The 27830-nt window shown below is 32.8% G+C and overlaps 1 protein-coding gene across 1 annotated transcript in view; it reads right to left on the bottom strand.

The window, feature by feature from the left end:
- LOC143919386 (endothelin-converting enzyme 1-like) overlaps nt 1-27569 on the bottom strand; it is a 45351-nt gene extending 17782 nt beyond the window's left edge. The window contains exons 1-2 of the mRNA XM_077441693.1: nt 27192-27569; nt 4544-4611 (exon numbers count right to left, since the gene is read on the bottom strand). Coding sequence (XP_077297819.1) covers nt 4544-4611; nt 27192-27203 — 80 coding nt within the window. The 5' untranslated portion in view covers nt 27204-27569. The remainder of the gene's footprint in view (nt 1-4543; nt 4612-27191) is intronic.
- Between the last annotated feature and the right edge of the window lie 261 nt (nt 27570-27830).

Genomic DNA, 27830 nt, shown 5'->3' with positions numbered 1-27830 from the left:
AAAAGTTGTATTTTGATTAAAAAATACTGGGGTCTTACTCGACCCCGGTTAGGGACACTCGTTCGATCTCGACGCTCCATCTTTCAAAGGTTAAAAAGTAAATCCTACATATACATACATGCTTACTTAGCCTTGGACAATATTTAATTGGTCAGTTACTTCAAATGATTTTGTTGAGTTATTATAATAAATGGTCAGTAAATTAAATTAAAGGTCAGTAGATATGTACATAAGTGTCAGAAGACAAAGCTAAGTGACTAACGTTTAATACTTTCAACTGAGGGTTCGTGGGTTCATTCCCTGGCCTGGTGTTGCTGGCCAGAATTTGAAATTGTGTGACTCTAGGTCGATCATTTCCCATCAGAGTTTGCCGATTTATCTGATTTCTTTGTTGAAACCATAGGGGGATGCCATATATGCTATGCTCTTCCACCTCATTGGACAAATTGAATTTCATACATATGTATGTATAATACATACTTTATTTTATTTTTCACATTTAAATACATTATTCATACGTATTATTTTTATTTCAATGCCCCCCCCCCCCTTTGATCATTTTCTGGATCCGATAGTGGTTGAAACGGTTCCACCAAATTAGCAAACCTATCCCCGTTTTTCGCAAATTTGAACAAACACGTTCAGTAATTATTATATTATACAAAATAAATGGGTAAATTACTTACATATATGTACATACTGTATATGATAGTATTTTATATATATATAACAGTGAGCTTTTTAATAAAATGGTTAGTTTACATACTTTGACAGTTGGCTCGTAATTTTTATAAAATGGACATTTTGATGTATGTTTGATGGTCATTACTGACCAATCGGATCACACTTTGATATATGTAGTAAGTGACCATTTAAACACCCAAATTTAGCTCTAAAATAAGTACTTTCGAAACGGTAAAACCAGTTTGAGAATATTAAAAATAAATAAAAAATTAAAAGCCAGATGTGAAGTACTTTCCTTTTCAGGAGAAACGAGTATTTTTGATTTCTTACGGATTACTTAACTCTAAGATTAATCAAGGAGATTATTCCACTCAATAAATCGTTTATATTTAAAATTAAGTCACAGTCTGTTTGTACTTGAACGCCAGCTACTCGCTGAAAGCATTCAAGGTACTATCAAACGCCCATATGATTTAGACAAATTAAGAAAACTATAACTATGTAATAGTTGGAGTTTAAACTTTGTTTTTACACTACACACTTCAGAAATAGAACTTTAGTACGCAAAATCTACATATTCTAAAGATTAAAAAACAGGTTAGGTTTTTGAGGTGATTTTTTTCTAATGAAAGGGAGTGGGAGAGAATTGCGAACGTCTTTCCAGCTTCCTACTAATTATTATTTTAATATTTCACGATTTAAAGTGTGTATGAGAAAAAAAAACACACTGTTCAAAATCTAATTAAAACAACTCTTCAGAAAGGATATTGCGTAGCCATAGGTGGTTTTAAAAAAAACATTGAACTCGCAATACTCTGTATACAGATACTTATCACCGAACATTTATTCACATAATACATATTTTAGCTAATCTCCAGTTGATGTTTAGCAACACCGACATTTGCAGAGATGACTTGACTTAGACCGATTGCAAAACCGCACAACGAGTTTGGTCTTCGGTAAAATCATTATGATGCAACACTGTCATAAAGTCTCTTGGCGCGTACAAAGATTCATCTCGGACTTTTATTTCGATGATAATAATTTATAATCATTATCATTGTGCACGCGAGAGGGTTTAATCGATGCACGAAGTTCTTGTCGGCAAATTGAAGAATCTAACAATGAATTGAATGAAAAAAGAACAGCTATTCTTAAATCACGACTAAAATTTTAATTTCCATTCAAGTGTTTATAGATATACTGGCCATTTGTATTGTGATAAAAAATAAACGATTTCCCATGCAATGACACTTTTCCTTGATCTATTATCAGATATAATATTACACATAATAGTCTTTAGTTATTAAGTATGATTCTATTCCGATGTCCCATCAGATCTCTCCGTAATTTTTCATTGTTTCACATTAATTCCTGTTCTACCAAACATTCTTGTAATTCCTTTTTATATAGATCTTGTTCTTCTTTTAACAAAATTCCCTCTCAAATTGATCCTTTATATTGTTCCTTTTCTTGCTTTAAATTTCTATTGTTTGATCATTTTTTAGTAATACGTGTACATATGTACATACATATATACCACATCTATGTATGTATGTACATATACATATGTACCATTATTCAATGCTTTTCTTCTTTGTTTTTTTTTCATTGTTGCTTTTAATTTTTAGAGACTTTTTTGTGTCAATGTTATACACATATTATATACACTGCAATGCTGTTTGTTTCTGTTTTTAAAAATAAATAATAAATGTTATTATTACAAGTCAACGAATGTCTTGGGCTTGTCTTTGATTTGAATATTAAAATGTGAAGTTTTCAACCTTTTTATTCAGTCAAGTACCTTATCAAGACAAAAAAAAAAATATTTATTCTGAAAGTCGACTTGGGAAATGAAGGCGGATCCAAAGATAAAAAACGCCCACTAAAATATGCAAGTCAGTAAAGCATCTGCCATGGATTTGTTTAAAAACATGTGCATATATAAAATATTTTTTAAATGACGATTGATTTCTCCGAGTTGCATTTTTTTATTATTGAAATTAAAATGCAGAACAGTTTAAAACTATTGATTTTCGTAATTTGAACAATAGATAATTTGATTTCTTTCCATATTCCATCAGAATACGTGGGTGAAACGGGTAGTGGTAGTAGATATATGTACGTGTGGAGAGAGTAAAGATTGGTGAAGGGACGAAAGGTGGACAAAACAAGTGCCAGATTGGTACCCGAGAGAATGTAAAAGGGCGAAAGGAAGGCCGCAGGTAAGATGTGTGGGGTGAAAAGGATGAGAGTTGCGCAAAACAGAGACAAAAAGAAGCATGTTGGAGAGGTAATCATCCAGTAGTGGATGTTGAAAAGGCTGTAAATGATGATAATGATGAAGCAACCAGACATTCTGTAATAATAAATGCTTAGCCATAGCGTAGTGCACTGGTAGAGCTATTGCATACCAGTGGGTTCAAGTCCTTCTGGTTATTAAAAAAAACACAGATCGACCATCTCCTGCTAGAATTTTACAATGTTTCTAGCTTAATTGTTGTGACAGATCTAATAAATCGGTATCTTCCCCCTCAGTTTCTCGCAAATTCAAGTTATTAGCTTCTCGAATCTGTTGAATCTTGTAAAATGCTACTATCCAAATCATTTATTTCCCACAAATTTACATTTTATTTGATAATCATATAATTTTTGGGAGGCCATATATCCGCCTACCGTACATTCCGATTTTGCACGAGATAATGGAAACGATCCCACCTGGTGACGTGGGCGGTTCTGCAACTTCCCAAACTATTTTCTGAAGCTCGTACGAGAATAAATCGATTGGTAAATTTGACTCTCACAGCTCACTTCCTGGCTATGAGGTCAATAATCTTTTTTAAAACGGGAACATCTATCAAATTTCATATTTGGATCTACATAATCTGAAAATACTACATGTCATACAATACATGTATGATATGAGCCAAAATTTTAATTACAATTGAAAATTCGCCAAGTCTGAAGAGGGCTGGACAGCAGCGCCTTGTCCATACAAACGTTCTATACTTCTCCCTTCCTCAATTATGGCACTAGAGAAATTATTTTTTAATATGCTATGGATATCCACCATAGGGGTGCATCTGTCGTTTTATTTTTTTGATTAATTATTTTTTATATGAGCTAGGAGCCGCCAAACATCTATAAAATCGCCTCTTTTTTACACCCACGAAACGAGTACAGCGTGCTTATTTAACGGTCGATTTAAAAAAAAAATACGCCGATAGATGCACAGAAAGTATCTTTCTCATACCGATGATGACATTTTTTTAAAAATTGGTCCAGTTTTGGAGGAGAAAATAGTAGAATACGAAACCTCGATTTTGTCAATTTAAAATACGTTTTATCTGGTCGAAGCGCAACTGTCGCATTCACTCAATATATATATTGATATATATTGTCGCATTCACTCAACATATACATACACTCAATATATATATCGAAGAAAGGAACGGTAACAAAATTAAGGTTTCAGGTGTACAGCCCTCTTAAGAGCGTACATAAACTCTTATAACATTTGAACGATGGCAATATATAATAGAAATCGTAGATTACGTCAGATTTTTTTCGACTGGTTAATAGTCATCGAATCATCATCGAAATTTGTCATACATACTCCCACTATAGAAAATATGTATGTGTTTTTGAATGCATTCAACGTAATATTATGTTTGTTTATACATATGTATACCAAGAGACGTTCAAGAAGAAAAAGTAGCAAATGAGATAATATTATACAACTATCTAAAAAGTGCAAGTTGAAAACAAAGTCAATGTTGATTTACTTTCTACGACCGTTATTTCCGTTTAAAAGGTAATATTGAACTAAGTATAGTAGTATATGTAAGTGTAGTCTTACCATTTCTTTTCTAATTCTCCAGCGCTGATTGAACGGTGGCTCTCTGCATCTGTCTCGGCTTCGGTCACCTGTTGACAATTGTCGTAATTATGAGTTTGTGTTTATATAACATTTTTGTGAGACGCCAAATTGATGCCAAAAATGTGGGTCGAAAGCAGCAACGAAAGTGAAATCACAATAAAGAGACCAGACGGCACATTCGACGTTGTTCCCGTCACATGAACGAAGTGGTAAATAGAATAAGAAGTAGAAGAAATAAATAATAAAAAAAGAATTGCTCGAATGGCCGTGAAATAAATTTAGTCGGACGATGACATTGAAAAAAAGAAATTCGCAACGTATGTATGTATGTGCGTAACAAACGTTTCTTTGTTCTAGATAGGATGCCGCAATTTCCGGGAAAAATATTTGTGCCAAAATCATTGAAGAGCACGTCCAAACGTGGGTTGGATCTATTTTGCAAAACGTTATAGTGGTGCCCGCTTAAAAAAGTACAGTCACAACGAGAGGTACGTGACATGTACGTGGCATGGCAAAAAAAAATCTAGCACGCTTGATCTATACCACTACGATCCTTGGCAAAAACTCTCCCCCTGGAGTGTTTTCGGTGATGTTGTATCCTTGTATTGACATATGTATATTTGACAGTGATCAATGATGGTGATTTGAAGAAATTTAGGAGAAACTTTTCGAAATAATAAAATCGTACGAATTTCATTTGCACGTGCAACTGTGATATTTATTATCCTTGGTTATTATCCTTGGCTATATCCTAGTGCATTCCTATTAGGGGCGTTAGGTTTCAACTCATTGGAGTCTCGTCGGAATATGTTACTGGGAAGACACTTTTTTATGCTGTTGAATGGGATAATACACAATCCTCAGGTTCTAAAGGAATTTAGGTTTAATGCACCTTGTAAATTCAGGGACTTGAGAAATCGTGATTTGTTTGTTCCTCCTGTGGCTCGCACAAATATGTTGTCAACGGCTCCTATATCTAGAGCGATATATCTGCTTAACAGGATTTCTGGTGAAATTGACCTCTTCAATATAAAATATACTAATCTGGTTGAGTGGTTGTTGAGGAATGCCAGTGGTTGATTTTGCCTATTATAAATATTAATGATTTTTATTACTTAATCTATGTTTTTTCTTTTTTTTTTAATGATTTTATGATTTTAATGATGTTGTGTTAATATTGTTATTATTATAAGTTATTATTACTGTTATCATGTTATTATTACTGATTGACCGGCCACAGCGACGCGTTGGAGATCTCTGTAATGTCACTGTGGCTAATATGTTAAATAAATAAATAAATAAATCTGGGCAGATCCTGCAGTATGAAGGTATACCTCTCACTGATAGAATCCACGTACGCGTCATGTGTCACACTTTTGAGTTTAACATCTTACGTATTAGCATTGACACGAAGACACGTCTATCACAGCTAGAGTCTACCAACCATTAATCATATAAAGTTATACATATTTTGCGGATGTCTGGTATTTATGGTTGTGTACAATTCACCGATTGACACATGTACGCTAGTTTATACATATATTTTTAAATTGAATTCATTGAAAATCGTTTAATGACGTGAAGCTGCGCCTCTCACCGCTGGAGTATGCATCTCGTGCCGCAGTTTTTAGTGTGAATGGAGTGGTAAAACTGACTCTATTCACCAGCTGATCGCTGACGCGCAATGTTGACACAATTCGTTATTCAAAATAATGAAAACTTCAATACTATTGAGTATATTTAAAGTACACTTTGGGAAATCTTAAAAGGAAATAAAAAGCAGATTCGGTTGGGCAATTTATCAAAAAAAGCAGATTTAGCGTGGCAGTAAAATGGTAAGTGCATAGATGGTCTTTGAAGGCCTCAAAATATTTTTTAACAATAAGGGCTTTACCATTATAACGAAAATCTCTCAATTTCGGTAAGATTGATGAAACCTAGCTAAAATTGATCGATTCAATATTGTAGGTATATTTACGACGGATTAGTCGTCGCATCATAAATGGGTTCCATTCAAATATGCCATTTTGACTACAATACCAAAAGACGGATACTTATTAGGGCAATCACAAAATACAATACATGTTCCAACAGTGTTAGGTGATTGGTGCTCGTAGACGCCATGGTAGACCTTTAAGCGCCAATAGATACGCTAACGGATCAGAGTGGCTATGCTGTGTAACTTGTCCTTTATAAGACAGTACACGCGTTAGATCAGGTTATTCTGGAATGAGTGGCGGTTCCGTGTGGACCCCCTGAATCATTTAAAAAATGCTGTGAAGTGACTTTGACCTTTTATTTTGATCCTGATCCCACCCGTGCGTAACAGATATACTACAATTTGATTGAAAAGCAATCTATGAAAAAATATATAGCCCTAAATAGAAAGCTGAAGCCTCGGGCTTCAAACTTCAGACGAGCGAATCAAATTAAGCGCATTGATCTTAACTGTAAAATAACAACCTACGAGAAAATTACCACCAAAGATAAAAGCTAATCGCAAAAAATGTACAAATAATTGCAGTCGACTCAATTTTTTTGCGTCTTCAACAACGGATTGATGGATGTTGCGTTTTTTCTTCCGCGAAAGATTTAACGAGAACAAACAAACCAACAAAAAAAGTGGAATCAACAACCATTCCGATACATTCTCTCACTTTCTGCAGGCCATCTTTATTATGTTACTTTGCTCAGGTTTCGGATGCAACAAAACGACCTTTCACTACTGCGAATTATACTATTTTTTTTTTATTTTCCCTAAAGAGAATTGTGTCTTGCGTCACTCGCTGCAAATTAAAAGTCGCAAAAAATCCAACATACAATAAAACAGATGAAAGATACTTTATGTTATCGTTCGCACTTCCGCAATTCTCTGTGCATTTCAAGTATAATTTCTCTGTCGCTTAAAGTGAATTAGTGCATATTGCCTAAATCGAAATAAGTGTAAATTATCTTCACGTAAGCATACTATTATATTATACTACCGGCAAATTATTTAGAACATACTCATACGTAACAGTTTTGCAATACAATTTTTTAGGCCTGTAGTTGGGTGGCTTTAAACGCTTTTAATCAATAACAATCCACACCGAATGATCAATGACTTTGGTAAGTGGTCAGTAAAAAAAAAAAACAGTTTAGTAGACAAACGGTCAATAACTATAATAAACTAGTGTTGGGCCCGTTGATATTTCAACGGGTGGTTTGATACACGAAAGGAATTGATACATAAATGAAACCCGAGGCTATTGTCAATGCAGTTTCAGAATGCAGAGTCCTTAGGGCGGTTTCAGACTAGTGTTTTATACGCGCGTATAAGCTCGTTTTTTGAAGTGCATGTAGGCGCGTATAGGCGCGTCGTTTTCCATACGCGCAACTCATACGAGCGTAAACGCGCTTATAAGCTCGTATTATCCATGTTGATACTAAATCACCACTACCGGTTCGAGCAAAAACGCCGGAATAAGCCCGTGTATGCGCGTCCGGTTTTTTGAAGCGCGAAAAGTAGCGCGCGTGTAAGCGCGTATGCAGAAACGTTCGTATACGCGCAGAAAAAAACGCTAGTCTGAAACCGCCCTTACGGCTGACGCTCACGACAGTTCGATCTCGACCGTTGATTCACAGACGTGTCGTTCACAGATATTTCGTTTACATACGAAATGTATGTAAACGATATTTATTTCACGGATATTTCGTTCACAGACGTTTCCAGATGTCTCCATACTCGTAAGTACAAAAAAATAAACATACGTACATACATATTTACGTGTTTATATTATACATATATATATATATATATATATATATATATATATATATATATATATATATATATATATATATATATATATATATAAATATGTAAGACCTAGTTCTCAGAAGACATATGTAGTAGAATGAAATAATTGTAATTGTAATATATGTGAAATCTCCATACTCGTAAATACAAAAATAAACATACGTACATATTTAGGTGTTTATATATGTATGTATGTATGCAGATCCTAGTTGTCAGAAGACATAGGTAGTAGAATGAAATAAAAGTTAGTGAGCAGCTTAAAACATTGCTTAGTTGTCGGAGCGCCGCAACGATCTACCCGTCGCATTACATGTTACCAACCTCATCATTCATTCTACGTGCATTAACTAAATTCATAGGTGCATTAATTAAATCCGACATATATGGATTGGTCAGTTATTTTGTTGAATTTAAAGGTCAGTTTATTTTGACAGTTGGTTCGTGATTTGACTAAAGTTCTAATGTTCTGTTACGTGTATTGAAGTCAAAAACAAATGAGTGATTTTATAGAATGGACATTTTAATGAAAACGATGAAAGTATTTACTGACTTATGTGATAAATTAACTGATCATATTCGTATATAGTAATTGATCGATCATTTCAAAGGTGACTGACCAGATGTAATAATAATAACTGGCCAAAAGTTTAGTTGTCGATTTTTTATCTCGTACAAATAGATTCGTAATAAATTTGGCTTTCTACGAATCGTTTATTTATTATATAATTATATAAGCTTATTTTATAAAGAATATTATTAAATATTTCAAAGTAAACATAATAGTATTACAGACGTGATGAAGACGTAAGCGTTGTTCGATAAAATATAATATATCAAAACAAATATCGCTTCAGGGCTTTAAAAATAGAAGAAAATTGCAAATCAATTCCTTTCAAATATTTCAATTTATTATATAAAATTGTGTTTTTATTATACAAATATATGTATCATAGAATTGTAAGCGAAACTTCACTCTGATATGTTTTTATACAATGATTTATTTTAACGAACGCATATTTATTTATGTAGTCACGCATAATAGAACTGAACCACATGAACAATTTCTTAACGCTCGCAACTTTATGAATATTTTTGTATGATATACGTATGTAATGGTAAAATCATAAAATGTAATGATAGAAGATAAGAGTATTTATGTATGTACCTACATACATTGACAATTACAAAATTTTGCAAATATGTTTTTATATTATTCATGTGGATTGATTATTTTAGACATAACTACATATTATACATACATATGCATGTACACAGCTTAGCCTAATTATTATCGTCTAATAATATATGTACATATCTGTATATTATTAGATATATGTACATATATATTATACTTGTTTAAAAAATCGACACTGTATCAATCATTATGTGGGGGCCCTGCAACATGGTCGAGTTTGGGTCGCCATCCTGTGAGTTGGGACCAATTCCACCATGTTGGTGGCTGTTACTTTACTTCCTTCCCGCCCCTTACATTTAACAGCATCTTTACAACAATACTGTAATTTCATTAATTTCGCCCCCATTATTAATTTATTAGTACAATAAACTCTCATATAAAATATATATAATTTCGAAAGAGACTTTGTAAGGTTTAATGTAACTATATAAGGTTTGGATGGTAGAATCCGTGACTTTAAATTTAATAAAAAAAACAAATGAATATATTCAAATTAATTTAATAAAATGTTTACTATTTTATAAGCCATATTTAAGCGGTTTATATTACAAATAGTGAAGTAAAGAGTGAAGTTGAGTAAAACCACTATTAAAATATATTTACGAAATGTAAAAAATTAGTTGATTGCATAAGTTCATGCCCGATTTTCATATGATTTTTCATATGAAAATCGATTCGTACCAAATGATCGACCCATATTCAAATGATAAATGGGCTCGATTAATTTAAATTAATTTACAACAGAACTTGGTTATTACAAGTACAACATTTTATCGCAAAAGGACTTGTTATGTCAGCTATGAGTCAAATTTATTTAATTTTTTTATCAGCACTTAATGTACTTACATACATTTGTACATATGTATAAACTACCAATAAAACTATTTTTAATAAAACATTTTTCGCACAAAAGTACTTGTAAATCAGCTATGAATCATTTTTTTATCAGCACTTGTTATATACATACGTATGTACTTAATAAATTAAATATCAATAAAACTCTAATTTACAAATGTCTAACTCAAAAATAATTTCGATAAAGAGGTTTATTATCAGACATGGTTCAATCGAAAAAATCTGTCAATGACAGATTTTGTTTTGAAACATTAAAGGAATTTTGAGAAAATTCTTAACCTCGTGCACATCGCAATGATTAAACGTCCCTTGAGAAATATATACATATGTACATATATATTATGTGGGAAAGATTTTTGAACATGATGAGTAGAGGTAGGACCGGAAGCGTGCTTTTTCAAGAAAACAGAGCGTTTTGGGTCTATTTTCCAGGAAATAGGGCAAACTAGAAAGCTAGAGAGCATAAAAAAAAGGTTCATCATAAAAATGAACAAAGAACGGCGCAAAGTTGGTCCGCTCTTTAATGATAGTTGAGTAAGTAGTAGGTAGTGCCTAGTGTGTACGGGTGGAGTGCTTATGTACTATCTTACTGCATACAGAGCACTTGCCCTTTGGCAAGCCTGATGTAATCTGATCCTGTATTTACATAGTTAAATTTTACAAATACATTTAATATGATTAGATTTTAAAGACATTTAAAATATTTTTTCTACATTGGATTTACAATTAATATTGTTTGGATCTTTGAATATCCCCGAAAATGTTAATGTAAAATCTACATAGATACCGACATTTTAGATTGTATGAGAAAAAGTTTAAACTAAATTGATTGTTGTTTTTCTCGCAGTAGCCAACATCTCGCTTTTATTTTATGTACCTAAATATATACATATACATAGATTCCATAAATTTGAATACCAGTCTATATACATGTTTGTTAAATATGTTATTATACGTCGTATTTAAATAACGATTATGATTTTTCAAGCGAGTGTGTGGTGACATTTCTCCATCGAGTGTGTCAACGCGACGAATCACAGGCAAAGTGCCATTTTCTTCGCACGGTTTTATCAACCGATGATTTTCCCATGTTTCCACTTGAGAAAAGCCGACGAATTTAGGCCGAGAGTCTGCGGTTTCGTTCGAATATTGTCACGGAACGGCGACTCGGTTACCCGGATTTTTAGGCAAATCGAAATTCGTGACGAGACGATAAAAAAATTCTGCGCTACATAATTTTCTTTTGCACGGAAAATGAAGATGCTAAAAGGAAATAAAAAAAATGATGATAATCGTCGAATAAAAAAAAGAGCACCGACGCAACGGTTCGTGCACTCGACGATGTGATGCAATATGCAATTGCTGACGACCTCTTTAATGCAAAACACTTGTATACACCATTAAGGCTAATGTTATACATGCGATGCGATATAAAGTTATGATAAGTATTCCATATATTATATGGAGCGTTTTACGGATCATTGGAGCCAATCGACAACATGCAATGTAATTAAAATCTGGATTGACTTTTTGATTTAATGATAATAATACACAGCAATCAGAGAAAATTACATATCTTAATATCGAATTGTAGCCTGTTATGGTTACCGTTCGACTTATATAATTATTTTTATGTATTAACTGTTTCCTCGATTCCCGCTCTCCCCAAAGCTGTATAACTTTTGGTTGGTCTTAATAGCTTTACTGGCCAGTGTTGGGTTGAATCTCCATTCTGTATCCTTGTGGATTATATCATCGTCATTATCATCTACAACCGTTCACCATCCACTGCTGGATGAAGGCCTCTCCAATACGCTTCCACTCGTCTCTGTTTTGCGCAACTCTCATCCATCTCACCCCACACACACTTCTAATTTCGTCTACAGATCTTCCATGCGTTCTTCCTTTTACCCTTTTGCATTCTCTCGGGTACCATTCTAGCACTTCTTTTGTCAATCTTTTGTCCATTCTTCTAGCCATATTGCATGTCATTCTCTTTACTCTATCCACTATGTCCAGTAACCTTGTCATAGTTCTCTCACTCGTGTTCCGCTTCTCGTAATGTCGAGCATACAGCGTTCCAAACTTCTTACTTCTTTGAGAACATTAGTGGATTATAATAATTGAGGATAAACCAATTACTAATTTTATTTTTAAATCTTTGAATAATTTCCACGTTAGAGTTACTGGCTTAGTCCAATAGTTGTATCACAAACAGCCATATACATAGGTTTCAAGATGACCTTATATAGGAAACGTTTGTTCTCCACGGTTAGTGTAGAGATTTTTCCGATTACCCAATAGTGTTTCCCGAGTTTTTCCCGAATTTAGTTGTTTACGTTTTGTCCAGATATGTTTTTTCAATGTCAACTTGCGGTTCAAATTCATACCCAGATATTTAGCTGCTTCTGATTGTGGAGGGGTCATGTCATTTAATTTTATAATTCAGTTTTTTTTATTCACTGTAAATATTATATGGCTCGTTGTATGGGTTGTAAGCAGTTTTGGATTTTGTCTAAGGTCTTTTGCAAATAAAATGAGACCATTTTGAGATCTTCATGTTAACGACGATAGGTAGATGTAGTCGTTTTGACTGTTGTCGATAGATCTCCTGCGTCTATGAGATACATAATCGGACTAAGAACAGTACCCTGAGGAACTCCAGATTTAATTGCGCATATTTCCGATACATGTTCTTGATATTTTACTAGGAAATACATACATGATTTTAGTATCAAGTAGACATTACATGGTAATCCTTTTTGAGTTTGTATTGTAACCTAGTGTGCCGTAATTTGTCGAAAGCTTGACTAATATCAAAGAAAGCAGCCAAACAATTTACGCGATAACAAAAAAATACACTAAGCTCGCTAGTACATATGTACATGCGATATACATATATTGTATATGCAAGTATATGGATATGCTAACTAACCGTTACAAACCGAACAGTGTATTTTTTGTAAACCCATATTGGTACATACAAATATATGCAATAGATTTTCCATTTATTTAGATTTCAAAATAAAAAATAGTATTTTGTTTTTTCCTTTTGTTTTTTTTTATTTATTTAAAAATCAGGTAGATCACAACCATTATTGAGTTTTCTTTCCCACACCATATTGCATTTTACGAGTACCCAGCTCTACCTAGGCTATATATGTACCTATTTAAAACATTTATGTCTAGTAGAGGTACATATGTAGATTAGGCATACATATGTATGTAGTTTCTAAAATTGAGTTTTATGCATGCAAGTTTTCATGATATATATTCCGATAGTGTGCATTTTCTTGTATTCAAAGTCTATCAATACTCATGTCGATGTATAAAAATTACCATATACATAATTACAAGACAAAAAATAAAACGAAACAATGATTCGAGCGGTCAATGTATTTTCATTGTATGCATATGCACCAGAAATTTTTCGATTATTTTTTTACGAAAAGTCATCGATATGAGCTACAATAATTTAAATCACCCGGGCATGCCCGTGCGAAAACAGCCTAATGAAGATGGATCGCCGGCCCAACACATCTGAGAATTCTTCAAATCTTTCATTCCACTTACATATATATGTCGAAACGCGTCGCTCTTTCAGAACACCTACTTCTATTCTTGCGTTGATTTTTTTTACAGAAAAAGAAAATAATGCAATGTGATGACTTCACGACATTTCAAAACAGATTTAATCCACTTTCGACGACAACGTCTCGGTGAATTAGCGTTTTCGCTTTGGTTTCGGAACCATTCGAAGACGATGAACCGGTGAACCACCGAACCGCTAAGGGCAAATCGAACCGTAGAGCTTTTGTTTTCAAACGATGTTTTGCACAATGAAAACAGACTGTCGTCCGTATAAATTATGCCACATTACATGCATAGTTTCAGTGTTTGTTGTGAAATTGAGTAACTTTTGCTTGGCACTGAACGTACATATGTATATGCATATGTATGTGAGTCGTGAAACTTTCCCTCGCTTGTTAATGAACTTTAGAAACTGAACGTTACCTGCACGAATTCGATCGTCTGTAAAACGATTTAATAATAATAAATATCGTAATTATTGTTATGAACACTTTGCGGTTACGTTTGAATGGTGGTATGTATTTGAAGATTATGATATCGTTTCGTTTTTGTAATTTTCCGTTTGAAAGCACGGGAAGTACGCGCCGATTTATTGTTTCAAGCTTCAGATGTAAATTTGCCCTTAAGTGGTATTGTCTTTTTAAGCTTCCGGCTTACGCGAATGGATGTTTATTTATTTAATGAACGAAACCGTCGATTTCCTTCTTGGAATTGTTACAACAGTATTATAATAATATTTACGTTGAAATTAGATCGATCTGGAGTAAAATGTTATACAACGTTTGAGGCGATTTTCCAGTGGATTAACTTTGATTTCAAATTAAAAATCAAATTGTAGATTCATTGATAATGTCGGCTTATACTTTCAAGACTGTATTATGACTAGTTGCATATAAATTAAATAGCATATAACTAGAAAATTATACGGTAGAAGAATTTGGAATGTCCTTTCTCGAATTGTATCTGTAACAGTCTGTGTTCACTTCGGTTCGTTCATGAACATACTAGTTTATTCCTACACAAACTATTAGTTCTAGTTTAAGTGATAACAGTTAAAAGCTACCTTCAAATAGACTCACCATGCGTCGCATGAAACTTTTAGCTGTCAAAACCTTATAACAAAGTATTCAAAAGATAAATCGTATAGAAAATGGATTACAACGTTACTATAATTCCCATTTTCGCTAATATTAAAAATATTGCTACCCAGGGTAAGCATATATGATTTACATAGAGGATGGGAAAAACGATTGGGAATACTTAAACTTATGCCTAATAGATTGTGCATGAACAAACTAGTTCGTTTGTAAAGTTGTTCTGTGTGCACTGAAATTGTCTAGATTGGTTTGTGAACGAAATGTTCACTTAGAGTGTAACATATCTAAATAATGTATGTAGAAAATTGTGTTGGGTTAGTAAAATTTGGAAAATGTGAGGAATTATATGGGTGAATGGAAACCAGAATTGGGAATAATGAAAGTGTGTTAGAGAGACCTTCACCTAATGGTGAATGGCGAATGGATGCTGATGAGATTAAATGTATTCTACAATAGACTCACAATTTCACACTTTGCAATTCTGTGAAGGTGATATATTGATGAATAAAAAAATAGTAGTCGAACAACAGCCATGATATTCCGAGATTCTCTAGATGTGGTAAATATTCTAAAATTGGGTAAAAATGAGTCCTCCCGTATTCTGCGCGCGCACATTAATACGGGAGGAAAAGCCTGTTCCTCTTGTTCCTGTTGTATCCTGCTCGCGCAAATTAAGTGAGTATGTACCGTTTACCATGCACCATTTTTTTTTTGATCTTTCGATTTTCGATCTTTGCCTTCCGATATTTGCGTTTTCTGTCATTTAACATTCTATCTCGTCACGGAGACCGCTTTAAAATATATTATATATGTGTTGTGCAAGATGAAATATCATCGCATAGGTTATCGCATATTAAGTTATTAAATAAATAAAAAATAATAGAAATTTTCAAACACGTTTTAAATATATTTAATCGTTGAAAAAAAAAGCTAAAGACTACCTACCTACCTACATATAAACAATAAATAACACGAATAGAAAATTTAATTAATTAAATGAATTTTCAATAGATGGCGCTAAATGCTCAGGGACTTATTTTCTTAGAGGAAACATTGGTAGCAAACAGTATATATAGACGTTTTTTCTTTTATTATTATATTATATTATATTCGTACATTTTGTTGGCAGTGTTTTAGCTGTGACTAAATCAACAATCGAATCAAAACGACTATTATAGTACGCCGAGCGTTATATTACACAGACACTCACACACTATATTATACGTATATTTGATGAGCCGCTATAATTGAAAGTGGCATAAGTTCACTTTTCTTCATTTTGAGAAATATCTCGCAAAACATTAAATATAATGCTTTGCGTTTAACAATATTTAAAAATACTGGTGGCCTGTAATACGTATATTCTGATTTTCCGAGATTCTGGATATATCGAATTCAAATAAATGATAACAATTTGTGAATAAAGTGAAACAGAATTAGTGATTTTGGAACTGAAAATTGGACTTCCACCACATTCAAATATAACGGCTCTTATGTACATATATATATACATACATATATATATATATATATATATATATATATATATATATATATATATATATATATATATATATATATATATATATATATATATATATATATATATATATATATATGTATATAAACTACAAAGAAATATTAAAAATGAGAGATCGAAAAAGGAACACGTCATACGTATCTACATACGTATATATATATATATACACGTCATACGTATATATATATATATATATATATATATATATATATATATATATATATATATATATATATATATATATATATATATATATATATATGTATATAAACTACAAAGAAATATTAAAAATGAGAGATCGAAAAAGGAACACGTCATACGTATCTACGTTAAACAAGTAGTGATCTTTAATACTGAATTTTTATTATATATGTAATAGATGGGCAGTATATAAAAAATAATAATAAAAACGAAAACAAAAATACTGCGCAGATTATTTATGGAATGGAAGAGCTCGTTTGCAGACTCTCGAACCTTTGTATTAAACATGCATTCATACAAAGGTATAAAAAGTGTACAGCATCCCTAATTAAATAGCTGAAAACAAACTCTGTACGTATGATGTAAAGCTAACGATGATCCAATTAGACCAACGGTGCATATACATATATTATATATACATTTGTATCATGTTTCCTGAATCCTCAGATTGAATTTCAAAAGATTCCGTATTATGTATATACGGAGATGAAAACCTCGTGTATGCCCATTTTATTTTTATATTTTTACATAATAGGAACGATATTGAAAACGAACGCTACCTTGAACTGCCAACGGTGATATAATGTAATGCCTGTCTACATACATAGTAGGCATAGGCACACGATCGTCTCGAACGCAGTTACATCATTACCCCAGAGTGTCTTTTCAGCTGGTGTTGTAATGAATTCGCATTGTATTATCTGCAGATAGGTACCCACTCCCAGTGCGACCATTGTTCTCAAATTGCACAATATTTAGCGAACTTTATCCTGCTCTTGATTCGTATCATCACGCTCGGGGGCCTCAACCGGAGCATTATATGCTAATTTTTCCTGTAATGACACACGCGGTAAAACGAAGACAGTTTCAAACGAATATCGATTTCATTTCGACATTTCGTATTGCAAGGTCAATTCCCTGATTCGATTCTGCATGTTTGATGCGAGACATATTGACGACTTTCTTTCTCAAGTGGTGCTTAAATTGTAATCACCAATGTTAAACCAAAACGTTTAGTTCTGAACAGGACCAGACGACAAGAGAGATCGAATGTTTTCAATTTCGTTCATGAGAATAGAGTGTTTTACCCCCAATAACACATCTAGGACATTTTTTCAACTGTCATTTCTTTCAGCCGCCTTTATATTTCGGCTGCCTGTGTGCGTTGCACACATTTGTATATATGGTAGGCACGGTCCTGCACTGCTGGATGAAGAACTCTCTAACATACTTCCATTTGAGTCTGTTTTGCGCAACCCTCATCCATCTCACCCTACATTTTTCTAATTTCATCCACCCATCTTCCTTGTGACCTTTTTTATCCATTAACATTCTCTTGGGTACATTCCAGCACTTATTTTGTCCATATTCCGTCCATTCCTCTAGCTACGTGACCTGTTCATTGCTATTTCAATGTTTTCACTCTCCTCGCCATATCAACTACCCTTGTCATACATCTTACCGGCGTATTTTGTTTCATATCTATCCTGTTTATGTTGAACATATAGCGTTCCATACTTTTTTGAATGCATTGGACTCAACTGTAACTGTATCATTTTGGGGTTCTATCTCCAAGTTTCACATTTATACCTATGTACGTCACCATCGGCGAAGAAAGTCACATTTTTTATATAAAAATGGTCCAAATGCAATCCATCCTAATTTCATACGTCTCTTTATTTCCCCTTCTTTGTAACCAGATATGTCTATAATTTTTCCTTACCAGTGGTGTCACCCTAATGCTTTTCATGGGTTTCCGGAAACCCGTTGTTAAAAATTAAAAGTTTCCGGCAACCCGTAAAAAATCTAAAAATTCATATAATTTTTGTCAAAAATTATACAAATCTTGAAAATTGTTTTCGACGGTTACAACTTCGAAAAGACCGTAGTTCGATTACATAGCAGGTAAATAAAAAAAACATTTTTTTCGAAATATAAATATTACATATATACATATATGTATATATACCTATGTATAAATTGAAAAAAGATTGGAAACCCGTTGTTCCAAAATTGGGGTGACACCACTGGCCCTAACTATATATAATTACTAACTACATATATTATATTTGATATACATGGCGATTCTAACTATATTATACTAACTATATTATACTAACTATATTATATTCTATTTTCGTGGCAAAAATTGTCTTTTGGGCGATCGCAATGTGACTAATAATCCAATTACCAGAGAAATCACGTAGCACAATGAAACGACGTGATAGAGAGACTGTGACAGGTCATAACAATTTTATTCTCATCCGGATCTTATAAAGAATAGTTTGATAAGTTAGACAGCCAGAAATCGAATCTTATATAAAAGCAATGACTAAAATAGTGCACGGAGTAGAGCAAGTGAAGATTGAATAGACATGTGGACATGCAGATGTACATAGTTCAAATAGAATCCACAAGAATGTAAAAAGGTCTCAATAAAAGCTGCAAGGGAGATGATAGATGAAATAAGAAGAATGCGAGGAGTGTTGTTGACCGTCAGAATAAAGAATCATTCGATGTATGTATGTAGTATTGAAAATGATGAAATTCTAATCATAAATGTCTCAAAAGTACCATCAACAGTTCAATGTAATGTTAAATATACCTATAATATGTATATACTACCAATCGTTAGCTCTGAATTATCTTAAACCGATTAAAATTTATTTAAAAATGGTTTTAAAACAACTACATATAGTTGAATTAAATATTAAGTCCTTATAGTATTAAATAAAAGTAAATGCTATGAAAGTTTTAGAACATAAGCAGATTCCTTCATGGTTGTGGATCATGATAATATGATAATATGATAATATGATAAACATGATAATAATCACTATAATTGTCATATGTCTAATGTTATTTCATTCAACATAAACACTCACCTCAGAGGTCACACGCTTAGACTCCAAAAAGATAAATCTAGTAAATTGATCAGAGATACATTCTTTTCTAACAGAGTGGTTTCAGTTTGGAATAGTCTTCCCAACGATTTAGTAACCTCTATTAATATTAATATTTTTAAGAATAAACTTGATACTTTTTTTAAAACCAAAGGATTTTTGTGATTCTTCTTTCCCATAATCATATTTCTGTATTTTTATCTTTTTTTGTTTATTTATTTTATATTTTTTTTTCTTCTCTTATTTTATTTTATTTTAATATTGTTTTTTTTAATGTATTTTAATTTTTCTCATTGTTTTATTGCATATATGTATAATTTGTAAAATTATGTTTATTCAAACCCCTTGGGCCTATCGGCTTTGCCGCCTCCCCCAAGTATATTAAATAAATAAATAAATGATCGTGAATACTTCTCCAAATGTCAACAGCATGAATACGACATATCGCGGAACGAATCCGATCTGATCTGCATCTTCCTCTTGTCCCCTCCACACCGCGAGTTTAACATTGAATGGCAGTTCAATGTGGCGGAAACAGGAAGGATGTGTCGAATTGTTAAACCAAAGCAAGCTTAAAACGATCACAGGAAAAGATACCTCACCATCTTTCCATTGTCCTCGACGAGTAAGATGAATAGAATGCCAATTTTATACGAAACCGAAATTTGATAAAATTAGAAAGCAAACCATCAGTTTCTTAACACACCTTAGATACGCCATGATTTAATTTCAACCGTGAGGATTTTAGAAAAAAAAATTCCTCGATCGTTCATGACTGTGAATTTATTTGAATGGGAAGATCTTTATGGGAATTTCAATGGCGTAGCTCCCGAAGCTTTCAATGAAAAAGACATATACATAATTTATTATAATCCAACCTTTTGGTATTTGATCATGTACTGTGTATTATACTGTATAATTTATACATGCAACATGAGCGTACTAAAGGCATCTTTTTATTACACAACGATCTCAAAAAAATGCTTAAATAGTGGAATCGTGGGTATTACCAGTGTCGTAATACACTTTTTGTGTCACTTCCTTCAGCGATCTCTTCCAATGATTACAATAAACAAAAGATCGTTGCAACTCATCACAAAGCTAGAAAATGAAATCTACGAAATCAATTCGTCACATTTTAATAATCTCGTTCATGCTCTATTACGGAAAAAAAAATTTGCACAACAAAGCAGACAGTATCGAGATGAATGTGAAATGAACCGTTTAATTATGAGAACAAAATCAAAACGATGAAAAAAATGAGCGTACAATCAAAAGGCGTTTTATGTGTATATTTTGCATGTTGTATGCAATTATTGCTTTGTATTAAACGATTATAATATTATGGTGTAGACGCGATAAAGTAAATCGTGCGTGTCAAAAATGTATACATTTTCTCGTTCGTTAATTGATTTACTAATGAAATAATACGATTTTACAATCGAATTAAATACGTTTAATAGTGGGCCATTAGGAAATTGTATTCGAAATCGTTCGGGTGAAAGTATAACGTCTTATTGTGTTGTGAATGCAAAGTTAAAGGAAGATTAGAGCTTGGAGAGTGGACTGTTGAGAGCAATCGATACTAGTAAGAACACACTCAAAAGTACGGTACAGCACGCCCAAATAGACTCCAGCTGTGAAAGGCTGTGTGTCTTCATCTTATTGTTAATTCATACGATCTTATTATTTCAACACGCCTTCTACATTTCTTCAAATATGGGAATCACCACTATCTATCCTTATCAAAACCTATGTCAATAAAAGGATTACATGTCAGTGTGAGTTTAGTGAAATATCGCTATGTTATAGATTAGGCGTTTTTGCGTAATTTTGCACATGCACTTCAATAGTTGGGCCACGAATTTCACCAATATATTATATTACACTAGTGGTTTTACCCGGCTTCGCTTGGTATTTGTAATATAAACCGCTTGAACATGAATAATCTAATAGTAAACTTATTTATTAAATTTATTTGAAGATTCATTTGTTTTTTTTTATTAAATTGACTGTATACACTAGTCTCTTTCGAAATTATATGTACACCAGAATCCTGCGCCCCCAGCGCCCCCGGCGCCTTCGCCCCCGGAGCCTTCGATGCCCCAGGGGGCGGGGGGCGAATTTATTTGAACGGAAAGGAAAATATATCGTCATAGAAACTTACCTGTTTACACATTTCCCAACGACAGATACATACATATATACAAAGTCTCTTTCGAAATTATATATTAGATTATTTAGTCTATTATTGAATTAAAAACGTATGTGAGAAAGTACAATAGCTTGTAATATTAAGTTTATATGAGATCAGACTAAATGAGAGTGATCACTGTCATAGTGTTATCGATCACTGTCAAGAAAAGATAAATTTTGGGGCGTCAATTTGCCAAATAATTTGAGTCTTGCACGAGAGATTGAAAAGGATATACCAATTTACAGGAACCGCTTCAGGGAAAATTAGAATAATTGGCAAACTCTGAAAGGAAACGATCGACCTGGAGTCACAAACCAAGATCTGGCCAGCAGCACGACTGTAGCGGGACTTGAATCGGTGACCATTCTGTTCGAAACATAATATGCTAACCAATAGTCCACGCTGCTGATAGGCAGATAAATTTTGGTCGTAGTTTATTCTGTTCAAAACATGCAAGCAAGTAGATGAGAGTGAGGAATTTAGAATATTTATCAGTTGAGTTGGCTAGGGCACGTCCCACGGATGTGTGATGATTTTGAAAATCAGTTTTGTTGTTTTATAGTTTATAGATTTGGTTGTATATACTCGTATAGGTTGTTAGTCCATTCGGGCTTAAAAAAAGTTGATAAGGAAAGAGTAAATGAGATGAGATTCAATAAATGAGATCTTTGTACGGTTTTTGTACGACAAATATCATATGAGAGAAGAAGTTAAATTGAACTTATTTAGAATTATGTATGAATTTATGTTTCAATTGGACTAGAATTTAGAGTTTATACAATGTAAAAATATCCACCTAAATACAATGCCTACATAAAGACGTCCTTGTTCCACTTATTAAGTTAAGAATACGTAAAAATACTGTTTCATTGTATATTTTAGTATCGAATTGTTTTTCTTAATGTATTTATACGTTCGCGTCGTACAATGAATTGTTTAATTATAGAAGAATCCGTGAAAGTTGTAATTTAAAAAGTTTGCGTTTGTACATTTCGTACAAAAAAAAACCGCATTTAAATTTCTAAAATGTATATTTAATTACATTTACATAACAAATTAGATTATGCGTGCACGTGGTAAATGTAAGACTGAATAAGTGATCTTATTTATAATAAATAACATGTCATTAAAATTTTTTTACATAAGAATTAGTGCGCATGTACACATGTAATATATGCCGTGCATTAATTAATCTGATTCACTAATAACAATGCGTAGTAGCTTTGTTTGTTTTTATAAGAATAATTAACTGAAAGTGCCCAGCTTCGTCTAGGTGACAATTTAATTAATTTTATTTACATTAACTGTTTTGAGGTATCTGAAGTACCATTTAAGATCCAATCAATGTGAAGTTTGTACATATATCAAACGGTTGTTTGATTTATGTTACTGGAATGATTACTATGATGATCTTAGTACCAAAATGACGAGACAAGTATAGAAACGGAGAGTTCATTTAACGAGAATTGATGTTATGCGGGAGACCTATTTAAAATTATGAAGGCTCTATGTATGGTAATGATTAGTGAACGAATACTAAATATTTCTATCATTTTGTACTAGTCTATATACTAGAGAACTGTGGACAGAATACAAGCAGGAAACAATGAAGAGGATAAGAGTACGGTACAACAACTGCCACTGTTTCGAGATATCTAGGGGTTGCAGCACGTCGCAGAAGTTTGTGGAAGGATGTGTACCTTATTTTGAAGCTATTCTCAGGATGAGAGCGGCCTCTCTACGCCATCGTGTCTTGGTATCTTCAAAACATATTCTTGGTGATACGACTGCTATATACATACATATATACTGTATATTCAATGGATGGAACTGTTCATCGACCATCATAAATTATTTTCTATTGATTAATTTACTTAAGTTATTTAATTATTATTATTATATTTATTTTATTATATCATATACGTATGTATATCTACATATATTATACAAATATATATTTTTATATAGCCTATAGAAATTGCACTATTTTCCCTAATTTGCTAATTTCATAGAAAAATCTTTTTTTTGCTCTCTTGATTTTAGCATTGTTGGAACGTGTATTATATTTTGAGATTGCCCTAATGAGTATCCGTCCTTTAGATTTTTATATTTACCATGATGCCATTACATGGTACTATAACCAGCAATATACCTCAGGGTTAGCGTGTAATATTTTCAACTTAGTGGTCATGGGTTCATTCCCTGGCCCGGTATTGCTGGCCTGACCTTGAATATATGTATGTGACTATATATCTATCTTTTCTATCAGAGTTTGCCAATTTATCTGATTGCATCGAAACTTTCAGACACATACAGGCAAATACAGGCCGGATCAAATGGTAAATAAAAATTGAAGACAATATTTTTTAAGTAAGCTTCTGTATATATGAGCATATATACAGAAGTTGTTTGATTATTGTATCGCTGAAAATTCTTTAGATCTTTTTAACACGAAGACGTATGTATATAAATTTCATTGAGAAGATTATTAGGAACGATTATTGTTTATTTAGCTATAAGTTGACCTTGAATGAGTTGTCAAAAAAATATACATACAAATGAAATTTGAATGTTTGATTAAGCTGTCACGTCATGAAAATAGAAAGCAATTCCTAGTAATTTTCGATATAAAGATTTATTTCGGTGAAGAGGATAAAAGAACTCACAGATCCAAAAGTCTAACTACGGCTATGACAGATTAAACTAGCGCTAGATATACTGCTAGATGTATATACACATGTAAAGTTAGATCTCATAAAGATCTATACATAAAGTTAGATCTCATAAAGATCTATATATAAAGTTAGATCTCAATCAGTCAAAAGTATCATAAAAAAATATAAGGAACTGACATACATACTTCATAAATCATAACATTCACTTTCATATGCACATTAAATCTACCGCAATATATCTATGTATATATAATATAATAAATACGACCATATGGGCGACGCCTGGCACTTCCTCAACGGTGAATGCATTCCGTATTTCGGACACGCAATTCGTTGACCTTTTTCGCAAAGTTTAAGGTTGAACTTTCGCCGGCAAATAATACACGCGATAATTCAAATTTAGCAATCGATTCACGACTCATTATACTTTCAAGAGTGCAAATAATCCCAATCTGCGATCAAATTCACCGTTACAAATATAGAAAGTGACAGTTTTCAGCGTAGAAGATGACAGTTATCTGCTATCTGTTGCGAAAGCGAACAAAATACTACAAGTTCAAATCGATCTTTTAAGCCTTTAGAGTTAATATATTTGATGGATGAATTTTGGCAAGTGTGTGAGTTAAAATCAGAATTATATTTACCGGTAAAAGTAGGTGGGATTTCACTTTTAGCATTAGTATAATTATTACCGTATCGGTTATCTATGTATGTACGCGATTATGCAACTCATTTTTTAAGCGATTTTTTTAGCGCAAATTGATTTTTCGTTATCTAACTTCCACATAGTCGATTCGGGTTAGAATTATTATTTATAATTGCGAGTTACGGCAGCGGAAGGGTTTACTGGAAAATTGTAAAATAAACAATTTTATTACATTGTATTTCATAATCGCGGTGAAAATGTGCATTTATCATATTGATATCGTGACGATTTCACGGACGGTAAAGTCGGTTTCGTTTTCTTCCGTGTTTCATACTAATTGCATCCATCGAAATCAAAAGTATGAATTATCTGCGATTCAAAGTCTTGTTATGATCCATTTATGTGTCAACTGATACTGAATGGGTATGGAAAGTATCGTTTATTAATACGCTATGTACATATGAATTGTGTGGTATTACTATTGTATGTACGATGATTCGGAATGACAATGGTACATATGTATGTTATAGGAAGTTGACAATGCAAGTAAAAGCAAAGTCGTGACTCATCTGATACAAATCTCTCGAAATAAACGTAGACTTTTAGAAACATTTTACTTTGACAAATCGCACGCATGTGTGGTGAAAACGATTCGGTTTAATCTATTAGTGCTTTTCTAAATAGTGATACTTAAACTATTGAATTAATGCTAATCTGAAGGAGTTTATTTTTAAATATATGAATTTATTTTTAATTTTTCAGGTCAGATTTTGTAAAGTTCTCATATATTGTTCATTTTAGCACTGAAAGTCGAATGGATGATTTTTTTTTTAAATTAATAAATAAATACTCCATTCAAAAATTATAATCTTTGAATAAAACCTACTATTAAGTGATTAAATTATTCAAATTTTAAATCAAACTAGTGACAAAATGGAAAAATACATATTTTTTTCTACAATGTCTATAGATTTATTCGGCGTGTATCTTTTTTAAGAAATCTTCGACTTGAAAATAGCATACGTTTTAAATTGACACTTGTATACAAAAACTAAAAATACTACATCATAGCTACAACCCTTGCAATTTTTTTGAAATAATAAACAGTCGAAATAAAATAAATATCATATTCGAAAAAAAATTAAAGTGAAAATATATAATGTTGGCATAATTTCATGCCTGTTTATCGTTGAAAAATTGGGCATGAACTTATGCATTATTCAATATTTTCAATTACACGTGCGCTTATTGATAAATAAACAAACATTTTTATATTATAAAATAGAAAAATATAAAAAAAATACGTTCTACATTTTGTTTCAAATTGATTGAAATAAAAAAAATAATATAAAAAATGTCAAACAACGTAATATGTATTTAAAACACGTCACGCATTTAACGAATTTTACTACGATATTCATGCTCAGTAGCTCTGAATGATTAAAGGATAACCGGCCAAATGATAATATAATTAATACTACCTCCCTTTATGATTGACGTCATATCTAGCGTAAATAAATCGTGTGGTTTTCTTTAATCAATTCGATCTTCGTGTATAATATAAACGTCGTTTTTAACATAAAATTGATTATGTCACGTTTTAGGAATAACTGAATGACCAAACACACACACACATATATTTAAAATCGTTTAATAACAGTTCGTATGTATAAGAATTCATTACTGTACGTACAATAGGAAAGCACCGCAAATTAATCAACCGTTTGAGTTCCGAGTATTGGGAATTGAATTCGCCGATTCGAACAGTTCATTGTGCATAAATCAACATTCATCAATTGCGTCAAACGATCTTAAGTTTATATACAGTCTCCTCCAATAGAAAACCGCTTATTCACATGTACATATGTATGTATGTAATATAACCGGGTCAAAATCAATCGAAACGCATTGATGAAAAGTTCACCTACCTTATAGCGCATCGTCTTGTCTCAGACTCTGTCGACTCAAACTTTGATGCACTTTAAACCGAGATTGTCTCACGAAAAGTGGACCCGATCTTCGATTCGAATGTTTGTGGATGTGTTTTCGTAGTTGAACCGAACGCGGTTAAACTAGCACTGGCTTGTATACGGTAGATAGTAATGACGGGCCTTATCTGCGAAGTAAACAGACCGTATTTCTATGATTCAAATTTTGGTACGGTATTTGTACGAATGTTCGATGACATTCGGGGGATATTCGGCTTGAGTTTTAGCGTTGTGTTCGAATGGTGAGTTGTTGTTTTAAGTGTTTGAACGCTTCATGTTTGAATTTGGCGCGCGGCGTACGATTTCCCCGACACGACTGAGCTTCTCCGTTTGCGAACGACGTTTACGTAGTCTCCCCTCCGGCCCTGTTTTACACTGCGGGGGAAAAAAGAACTCGTATTTTATTATTTCGTGTAAAAAAAATCTCACCATCCGGCAGGAAAACCCTAAAAAATAGAGCAAGTCCCGTGCACGAGTTGTTTGTACCGAAATGCTGATGCGAAGCTTCGCGGTGTAGCTTTTGCGTTGTTATAAGGACAATAAACATACACAGGCGTAATAAATTCTAGTTATAATTAG

This window comes from Arctopsyche grandis, chromosome 11 (genome assembly GCF_051622035.1).
Source record: "Arctopsyche grandis isolate Sample6627 chromosome 11, ASM5162203v2, whole genome shotgun sequence".
In the NCBI taxonomy this organism is placed as follows: domain Eukaryota; kingdom Metazoa; phylum Arthropoda; class Insecta; order Trichoptera; family Hydropsychidae; genus Arctopsyche; species Arctopsyche grandis.
The sequence above is the reverse complement of the archived record's forward strand: the minus strand, read 5'-3'. Positions and strand labels throughout refer to the sequence as shown.